Source organism: Lipotes vexillifer, unplaced genomic scaffold (assembly GCF_000442215.2).
Source record: "Lipotes vexillifer unplaced genomic scaffold, Lipotes_vexillifer_v1.1 scaffold806, whole genome shotgun sequence".
Taxonomy (NCBI): domain Eukaryota; kingdom Metazoa; phylum Chordata; class Mammalia; order Artiodactyla; family Lipotidae; genus Lipotes; species Lipotes vexillifer.
The window spans coordinates 87,505-98,038 of NW_006783439.1; the positions used below are offsets into that span (position 1 = coordinate 87,505).

Here is a 10,534-nt window from a genome sequence, read left to right on the forward strand (position 1 = left end):
AATAATTTATAATAAATGACTAGTTAATAAAAGAACATAATTATAATGAGATTGTTATAGGACAGTTAACAACTGGGTATTTTTGATTCATGAGAGAGTTATTTCAATCACAAAATTAAATGTACTTAGGTAATTAGGTATGACTTTTCATATATCCCTAACAGGAACTAAACTGAGCTTGTTTGGCTCCTCCAAAAATGGATTTGGGTTCAAACAGAGTGACCTTGACGTCTGTATGACAATTAATGGACTTGAAACTGCTGAGGTACAGTGACCACGTAAAACTTCCATTTGCTGCGGAGTGTGATTTGACAATCTTGACTGACAATACAGCATGGTATTTTCCAGATTTATCGGGTGTATCATACGGAGTATGCCATTTGGCACAATCTGTCTGGTCAGATAACTTAGAAGTTGAGAAGTGAATGTGAGGAGTAGAAAGGCTTCTGCTTGCAACTTGTAGTGCAAACTAGATTTGAAAGCAACATCTGGGAATTCTAGAAAGCTAAACCAGCCTCTCGCTAGGCTGACTCAGGTACATAAATATACCAACGTAAGGTTTTCTGAGAAGTTTTTTAGTAGGCAGGCAATGTGGTGCAGTGATAGGAGAGTGCTAAACTGAATTCAAGACAGACTTGGTTCATCAGTCCTTAAACATGTAGTCTTTGGTTGATAATCTCTAGTATGGAAGTGAGATCTTCTTGCCTCAGGAGATGGTTGTGCTCATCAGCTTGGATCATGTATGTCAGGAGTCAGCGAACTATGGCTCGCTGCCTGTGTTGTAAATATCAGTTTTTATTGGCATACAGCCACACCCCTTCATTTATGTATTGTCTACATCTGCTTTCACTCTGTAACTTCATGGTTGAGTCCTTGCAACAGGCCATATGGTCCACAAAGCAGAAAAGGTTTGCCAGCCCTCATGGATATGAAGGCATTTATAAAATGTAAAATACTTTTGAAAAGGTGTAAAGTCTGAGAAGTACTGAATTTTTTATTTATAACAGTCCAAATGCTGTATATCCAAAGGAGTGATTGCTGCTGTTGCTCAGGATCTTTTTATGCCTTTATTGAGTTTCAAGTTTTTATCCTTTGAGGATGTATCTGACTTGGGAAAATAGTCAAAAGTTATCTAGCATGACTATGGTGAATAGGTGGATAAGGAAGATTGGGTCCAATATATGGAATGACCTGATTATATTGGGTGGCCAAAAAGTTCGTTCGGGTTTCCTGTAATGTTATGGAAAAACCCAAATGAACTTTTTGGCCAACCCAATACATCATCAAGATTGAATTTTTACATGATTAATAAACTAGTCTTGAGGGCATTTTTAAATTAAATTCCCAGTATATTCTGGGAAGTATATAGCCATCAGAAGGACTTAATGTTTCAGCCCAAATGTTTTTAAATATTTGAAATATTATTCATATTTCCTGTATGACTTTCTTTTTGTGCATTATATTTTTTACTAGTTCTGTGGAGAAATAATCTGAGCTTAATTACTCTCCACAGCATTTCATCAGCTCTTAATTAAAGTATAATGAAGGTCTACCCAGAATGAAAAAGATGGGCCACAGAAGCTCCCTCTTATTAATTCTGTCACATAGAGAGTACTTCTGAGTGACATAATTACATAGTGGGGAAAAATGGAGATCCTCGCTGGTTCAGAGACTTTTCTGGAGACACTGATTTCAGCCTTTCTTGTGCCTCCAAGAGCAACCCAATGAGGGTTTCCACATCCTTAGGATATTCCTATGAATGAGGATTAACGCTCACCTAAAAGGGAAAAATGTATGTAGAATAATTTGAAGTTAATTTTGTTATTTCTGGAGGAAATGGAAACTATAACCAGGTTAGAAACCTGTCTTCCATTTCTGATTCAGTAGTTTGTGCCTTTTTTTTTTGTTTGTGCCATTTTTCTTGCAGGGGTTGGACTGTGTAAGAACTATTGAAGAACTGGCAAGAGTCCTCAAAAAACATTCAGGTACCTCTGTAAGCTTTTTCTAAAAAATATTTTTGTCTTTTTTATTAGTGTTTTGCATACTTAGAATTTATGAATGCCAACGAAACAGTGTAGTGTCTCATATAACATTTATGGTATTGGTGTCTTTAAAAAAATCTTTTATGAAAAACTGAGGAATTGGTTATAATATGTGTGTGCATGTTTTTGCCTCAGTCAGTTTTATTTCAAGACAAAGTATGTACCACGCAAGAAATTTTGGGAATCGCTTTGCCTTATCAGCATTGTGTAAATCAAAGTGTAGTGGCTGCTCGCAGTGGTGTGAAGTGTAGTGGGAAGCACCATGGACTAGGATGATGGATTGTACTTACAGCTGTTTAGCTGTGTGTGACCCTGAACAAGTATTTACAGCTGTAAAATGTACAGATTCTATAAATTGTGCACAGAGCTGAAATGCTGTTAACATATTCTCCTGCCTCTCTTTGTCAGAGGCAGCTATGGATGCTGTTAACAGTGAGAGTCTTCTTTTAAACTGTGGTTCATCAAACTTCTGTGCTGAGTTGAAAACGAAAGTGAGCAAGATATTGTCGTTGCCTTTGTGGAACTTAAAATCCATGCACCATCCATGAAAAGCTTTCTTATATCTTAGTCAAGAGTAGACCTAAATTCACAGTGTGGGCATGCACATATACATACATACATACACATAAATATGCACCTGGAATGCCCCTTTTTGTTGCATTCTTTTTTTTTAATAAATTTATTTATATTTTATTTATTTATTTTTGGCTGCGTTGGGTCTTCGTAGCTGCACGCGGGGACTACTCTTTGTTGCAGTGCACGTGCTTCTCATTGTGGTGGCTTCTCTTGTTGCAGAGCACGGGCTGTAGTTGTGTGGGCTTCAGTATTTGTGATGCACGGGCTCAGTAGTTGTGGCGCATGGGCTTAGTTGCTCCGCGGCATTTGGGATCTTCCCAGACCAGGGCTTGAACCCGTGTACCCTGCATTGGCAGACGGATACTTAACCACTGCGCCACCAGGGAAGTCCCTGTTGCATTTTTTATTTCCAGGAGTTTAAAGAGGATACTGTGTTATTTAAATAACGGGGGAAAAAAACTTAATTTTGATTTACTTCTAATGAAAACCTAGCGCATCAGTATTTTTTTAATATGTTTTGATATAATTGTCTTGGTCATTGAAATAAGCATTTTGGGAATTTTACCTCTAAAGATCATATGCTTTTTTATTTTTATTTTTGAAGATTATGCAAAGAAACTAAATTGCTAAGCTTCTGTGACTATTAGTTATTTAGTACTGAGCTAAGTTTTGACTTTTGATTTTGAAATAATTTCAAAGTTAAAGGAAAGCAGCAAAAATTGTATAAAGAACTCTATCCTTCATTCAGATCCACCAGCTGTTAACATTTTACCACATTTGATTGATCATTCTGTCTCTTGCTTGCTCACAATTTTTTTCTGTACCATATGAGATTAAGCTGCAAATATCATGTCCCTTTCCCCTAAATACCTGTGTGTATTTCCTAAGAACGAACAATGTTAAAAATAGGTCATTTTTAGACTAGAAATGACTTTTACATACAGATTACAATGTAATGCAGATTGCATGGAACAAAAATGGAATAATAGCTACAGGACTATGATTAAGAAAGCAGTCTCCCCATGTATTTTATTGGGTACCTGTTATGTGCTCAGCACTGTGTTGGGCACTTAGAGATGGTAGAAAAATAAGTCTATACAGGTCTTTGACAGCTTTCAGATCTCAAAGGTAAGATAATCTTACAGGCTATATAACAATGTGTGGTAGTATTCATTTATTAAAATGAGTTGTAGAAACTACAGCAAGTATTAAATAACTTCTGAAGAGAGAGAGATTCTGGGAAAAGAGTTGGGTAGGGGAGGTTCATGGAAGAGATGGGCTTTTTCTGATCTCAGATGATGATGAACATGATTTGAAGAGGATAGGAAGAGAAGTCATTTCTAAGATGCATGGATGTGAGTGCGAGAATCACTGTAATATATTTTTTAGGACAGTGAGAAGATTGGTACATTTTGAGAGGAATTTCAGGTGGGAACTATTAGGAGATAAGGTAAAGTCTGTAGATATTTGGAAGCCACTGATCTTTCTTCAGAGGGGAGAAACCCCATAAAAGCAAAACTTAAACTTTTTTAGGGAGCTGATATACTCTTAGGGAAGATATAATCTAAGTGACAGGGCAGAAGGACCTTAACCAGATGCCAGTGATCCTAAAAGGAAAAGAATATGAGAGATTCCAAAGGGAAATTTCCTAGAATTGGAACCTACAAGTAGGAAATAAGGGTTCAGGCTGATGTCTGGGTATTTGAGAAATGAGAATGTTTGCAGAGAACACCAGCGTGCCGTGAAGCTATAATCTCTGAGAGTTAACAGTACAGCAAGCAGTTAGAAATATGGAGTTGTCAGTTAGGATTGAAGAACAAAATGAAACAGTTTTGTATTGAAATGCTTGAAGGAAGAAAGAGAGACAGGGGCTTCCCTGGTGGCGCAGTGGTTGAGAGTCCGCCTGCTGATGCAGGGGACACGGGTTCCTGCCCCGGTCTGGGAAGATCCCACGTGCCGCGGAGCGGCTGGGCCCGTGAGCCATGGCCGCTGAGCCTGCGTGTCCGGAGCCTGTGCTCCACAACGGGAGAGGCCACAACAGTGAGAGGCCTGCGTACCGCAAAAAAAAAAAAGAAAGAAAGAGAGACAGAAGCCAAGAATAAAACAGAATTCCATGGGATCATTTGAGAGAAGTTGAGGACCAAGCTTTAATTCTTGAGTGTAGAAATTAGGGAAGGACACTGAAAAAAGAGCTATTGGAATGGTAAAACAGGATGATGTGCTATGAATAAATCCTAGAGAACAGGCTTAGAAGTGTCATACTGGTTAACAGGGTCAAATTCTAGAATGGGAAGGAGATTGAGAAAAAGGATATCTAATTTAGAGCCAGTATAGCAAAGTAGTTAATGGGGCTTCTAGAATCAGACTCTCTAGTTTTAAATCTTGGGTCCCTGCTTTCTGGCTGTGTGATCCCCAAAAGTCACTCAACTTCATTAGGAGCACTCAGCTTCTCATCTATAAAGCAGGAACAACAGAAATAGCATTTAAGATTAAGAAAGGCAATACATTAAACTACAGGGCCTGACATAACGCTAAGTGTTCAGTAAGTACGAGCTTCCTTGCCTCTCCTCCCTGTCAGCGTGTTAGACTTCTGTCTCCCACACAGACCTTTTTTGCTGAAATTTCTTTCATCTGTGTACTTCTTATCTAAATTCCAGACCGCTAGGTTTCTGCCCTCCAGCCATCACCACTTAACTCTCTCAGAAGGAGCTCAAACCCCAACATCTCAGGATGAGCTCATCTTTCTCTTTACTGCCTCCCTTCTGCTACAGCCACCACTACCAGCTCATCCTTCTGAATCCTCTTTCTTGCTTATTGACATTGGCTTCCTTGGAATCACCAAAATGAATGAAGTGATAATTAGCCTGTCCTAGACTAGGTTCAGTAGATTCAGTCATACCTAGATTTGAATCCCAGCTCCACAGTTCACCAACTGCGCATTCCTAAGCATGTTCATTTCTCGGGGTTTCTGTTTCTTCATCTTTTGGGTAAGGGTGAATGGTCTTAGGAGGTCATGTTTGTAAAGGAATCTAGGCGCTCAGGAAATGGTGTTACTGTTACAGCCCTCCTTCTTCCTTATCACCCCTACTTCTCCTTCCCCAGCCCATCCAGTTATGGATGCTCTCACACATGTCGTACTGCTTCTCTGCCAGGTCAGTTTATTTTGTTGTTGTTGTTGTTTGTTTTTGCAGTACGTGGGCCTCTCACTGTTGTGGCCTCTCCCGTTGCGGAGCACAGGCTCCGAACGTGCAGGCTCAGGGGCCATGGCTCACGGGCCCAGCCGCTCCGTGGCATGTGGGATCTTCCCTGACCGGGGCACAAACCCGTGTCCCCTGCATCGGCAGGCGGACTCTCAACCACTGCGCCACCAGGGAAGCCCTGGATCAGTTTTTATAATGGTCACTTAGTCTCTCTTCCAGGTGCCTCCAGTCTATCCATTGCCAGGGACCTTGTCTAAATAGATGTGGTCAGTGATTCTCCCCAACTTACACCAGTTCATTGGCATTTCTTTGCCTCTAAGGATGTATATGTTCCCTATTTGGACTCCTTCCAGTTTTTACCACATCTCCTATTACTCATTATTTCTTTCCCTCAAGTCCACTCTGTAGCCTGAACAATTCCACGGAAGTTGCCTGAACATGCCGTTCTGCTTCAGGCATCTACCCTTCCCCTGTGCAGTTTTCCTTGCCTGGTAAATCCCCTCAGCCTTCTCTTTTTTTGCCTCTTCTTTTTCAAAGCCTAGCTCAAGCAATTTACTTCTCTGTTGAAGTTGATTCCTTTCTTTTACTGACATAGCTTCTAGCTCCAGGATGAGTAATTTTTGTTTTGAGGATTCTGATGATTACCCCTATGGGCTTTTCTCCATATTATATGTGTAGTCATATGGAGAGAATAGGTAGGGCCCACATAGTCCAGACTCTGTAGTAGTTTCCTCTTTTGTGGTGTTTATCAGACTGACCACCCTATACACATGCACATGATCCATTGAGTTCCTGAAGAGCAGTGGCTGCCGTGTTCATTCTTGTACTTCAGATATTGATGTGTTTAACAAATGTAAACTTTGCCAGAAGAGTCTTCCCAGATGTTTGTTAATAACAGAATTCTTTGACTAGTCTTAGTGACTCACATTAACATAAGAGCAACTTATATCCCCTGCTGCTGTATTTAATGACACTATCTTATTTCCCAACCTAGGGCTGAGAAACATCTTACCTATTACAACAGCAAAGGTGCCAATTGTAAAGTTCTTCCATTTGAGAAGTGGTCTGGAAGTGGATATCAGTTTGTATAACACATTGGTAAGATTTTCTTTAGACTTTTTCTTTATGGAGTTGAAGGGGAGCAAGTATCTCTTAATTTACACAATCTTTCAGTAAAATTAAGCCATTCATTTCATCCAATTCATTCTTTCAGTAGTTATTTATGAGTGCTTGCTAAGTGCCGGGCAGTGTTCTGAGGCTGGGGATATAACATAGAATTGAGTTAATATTAGTATTCATTTAAAATGAGGTCAGAGTGGCAAGTGCTTTTTGTTTGGCTTGAACTTTGTTTTAATTTTGGAGTGTGTATGTGTGTGTGTGTGTTTGTGTGTGTGTGTGTCTTTGGTCTCACACCTGGTTTATTTCAGGGCTTTATAGGACCTCTCTGGCCCCTAAGGACATTTAATTTGAATAATGGGCGGGGAGTGGGGGGTGCAGATCTTACATTGACTTAAATGGAACTGATTATTTTAATAGCCTATATTTTCTAGGAATGTTTAGACCACGGAGGCCTGAGATCAGATGTCACTTATAATTCTTATCTAGTAAGTTAATGAAGTTTGTTTTCAGGGGAAAAATATTAGTTTCAGCCTAAATGTCTTCATCCTAAAATGAATTACAGTGTAAACCTTTTCAGAATATTCCATCTTAAAACTTTTTCTTCTAACTGGTAGACTTATAGTGTAATTTCCCTTTTAACAGGCCCTTCATAACACAAGGCTCTTATCTGCTTATTCAGCCATTGATCCCAGAGTGAAATATTTGTGCTATACCATGAAAGTATTTACAAAGGTGAGTATACTTCCTCTTGTGATTTATCAGGAAATTTCATTACATCTTCAACCTTGTTGAAAACATAAGTCCGTAACAGAAACAGACTCAGTGATATAGAAAACAAACTAGTGGTTAGCAGTGGGAAGAGGAAGTGGAGCGATAGGGGTATTATGGGATTAAGAGGCACAAAGTACTATGTATAAAGTAAATAAGCAACAAGGATATATTGTACAGCACAGAGAATATAGCCATTATTTTTCAAAAACTTATTTTGGCCTCACTGCACGTCTTGTGGGATTTTAGTTCCCTGACCAGGGATTGAACCCGGGCCCTCGTCAATGAGAGTGCAGAGTCCTAACCACTGCACCTCCAAGGAATTCCCTACTTTGTTATAACTTTAAACGGACTATAGTCTATAAAAATATTGTATCACTATGTTGTACACCTGGAACTAATATAATATTGTAAATCAACTATACTTCAATTAAAAAAAGAAAAAGAAAAGTGTGTATTTTTAAACAACCATAGCCATGTCAAATGCTTCTTTTAACTATTTGAGAAGCCGTACTCAGCAAGCTAAAATTTTGTTGCTTAAATTTTACATGGTAACCTAATATTGCTTCTGGCTGATAGTTCCACAACTTTGTTGGGGTTTGTTTTGCTTTGATTTTTATTTATTTATTTATTTATTTATTTTGGTTAGTCTTAATTTGGTTTTGTTGGCATATTTTAGCATTTGAAAATGTAATTTTTATATTAGTGCCCTCTAGAAGCATCTTACTCTTAGTGACAATAGACTAGATGCAAGTGTAGCAGAAGACATTGGTGGTCTTTCCTTTGTTCCTCCTTTTCCTTCCCCCCAGATGTGCGATATTGGCGATGCTTCTAGAGGCAGCTTATCGTCATATGCATACACGCTTATGGTGCTATATTTTCTCCAGCAGAGGAACCCACCAGTCATTCCTGTCCTTCAAGAGGTATTAGTAAAAGAAATTGTATTTCTCATCTGTAGAGCTGGGTGATCTTTGAGCCCTCTTCCTTCTCTAAAATTCTGTGGTTCTGTAGTTAAAATTTTTACTATTTTCCTACAAGTTTTTGTATCAATGCATTAAGTTTGTAATCCATACTAATAGTTTAAAAATTAATTTCAGATATACAAAGGTGAAAAGAAACCTGAAATATTTGTTGATGGCTGGAATATTTATTTTTTTGATCAAATAGATGAACTGGTACGTATTTTAATAGTAAAGATTTTTTACATCCTTGACTGAAAGTTACCTATCCTATGCTGTAGTGTAGATGGTCAACAACTATATTATCACTTGTAATATTTATTTATATTATGATAGTAAAAAAAAAAATAGCACATACAGATGATTCCTTTGAAGTTGAAAACATTTTTTTTAAGCCAGGTGAGTTTCTAGGGACTATATCCAGGATTTCTTTAATGCCCAATAATTCCAAATGGTCAAGTAACTTTATTCCAAATGAACAAATATTTGCTCTGTGGTTTCCTACAGAGAGTTTGGAAAGACTCTCAGTTACAGAGATATAATAACCAGGTGTCACCAAGGCTCTTAAAATTTATTTCCAGATTCTTCCACAAACATGCATTCTGAGGTTTGGTATCTAAAACCCTGAGCTCTTTCTGTCTCCAAGTCATGGGGTAGAGATTAATAAACTCATGTAAATGATAGTTTAAAATATAAAAGAAAAGTTATATAATTATATTTTTATGCATTTAAACTCTAGTTAATTAAAATAAATCCAGATTTACTCCCTAAGATACAAATGACTATTGATATTAACACTTTACTATAGAGCATGATATCTCTTGTTCCTTCTATTTCTAGCCCACCTATTGGCCAGAATATGGAAAAAATACAGAATCTGTTGGGCAGCTATGGTTGGGACTTCTTCGTTTCTACACAGAGGAATTTGATTTTAAAGAACATGTTATTAGCATCAGGAGAAAAAGTCTGCTTACAACTTTTAAGAAACAGTGGACATCAAAATACATTGTTATTGAAGGTACAAATAAAATCAAACTTAAAACTGAATAGAATATAGAGATTGAACTGTGAGGGTGTTCTTCATCCTTGCAGAGCTCTTCCAGAGCAGCCATGAGCCACTGATGGGGGTGCGTCTTGCAGCCATCCCGTTACTGTCCACATCAGGCAGACTTGTCTGTTTCCAACTTAAAGATTTATTTTTAAATGGTTGATGCCCTCCCATGGGGTCTCTCACAAATCCAAAAGTCTTTGTTCACCATGACAAGCCCTTTACCTGTGTTTAACAGGTACTGGAGAATAAGGTTGCTATAGAGGTAAGCCAGCTTCAAAATAGTGGGACTTTTAAAACCTTCCTAAGTGAGGGTTTGAAGAGTACCACCAAAAGTCAGTTTTCAAGGTCCTAATTTGCTGTTTATTGATGGAGAAGTTTACCTATAAGTAGTTAGATATAAAATTTGCCATTTCTTTCGCCTGTGCTGAAGCCTTCCTTGAATGCTAAGATCCGTGGGCCATTGTGTTTGTATTGATATTTGATTGTTTATTTCCACTTTGGGAGATTTTTGTTTCTATCTTTGTAGATTTTTTATTAACTATATATATATTTATATATTCAGCAAATTATTTTCAGTGGTTGCTCGGTACTGGTTTTTTTTTATTGTTGTGTGCTTGTTTTACAATATTATATTAGCTTCCTGTGTATAAAATAGTGATTCGATATTTTTATAGATTATTCTCCATTTAAAGTTATTATAAAATATTGGCTATATTCCCTGTGCTGTACAGTATATTCTTGTTGCTTATCTATTTGATATATAGTAGTTTGTGTCTCTTAATCCCATACCCCTATCTCGCCCCTCCCCATTTCCCTTTC

General features: G+C 38.0%; 1 protein-coding gene across 2 annotated transcripts in view; it reads left to right on the forward strand.

Moving 5' to 3' along the window:
- Positions 1-10,534, forward strand: part of TUT7 (terminal uridylyl transferase 7) — a 68,336-nt gene that overhangs the window by 37,541 nt on the left and 20,261 nt on the right. Inside the window, exons 16-22 of one of the 2 annotated variants that reach the window (XM_007456107.1) lie at positions 165-265; positions 1,928-1,985; positions 6,813-6,916; positions 7,580-7,669; positions 8,515-8,628; positions 8,803-8,880; positions 9,505-9,682. In XM_007456107.1, coding sequence (XP_007456169.1) covers positions 165-265; positions 1,928-1,985; positions 6,813-6,916; positions 7,580-7,669; positions 8,515-8,628; positions 8,803-8,880; positions 9,505-9,682 — 723 coding nt within the window. The remainder of the gene's footprint in view (positions 1-164; positions 266-1,927; positions 1,986-6,812; positions 6,917-7,579; positions 7,670-8,514; positions 8,629-8,802; positions 8,881-9,504; positions 9,683-10,534) is intronic. The other variant, XM_007456108.1, reaches the window with a different exon arrangement.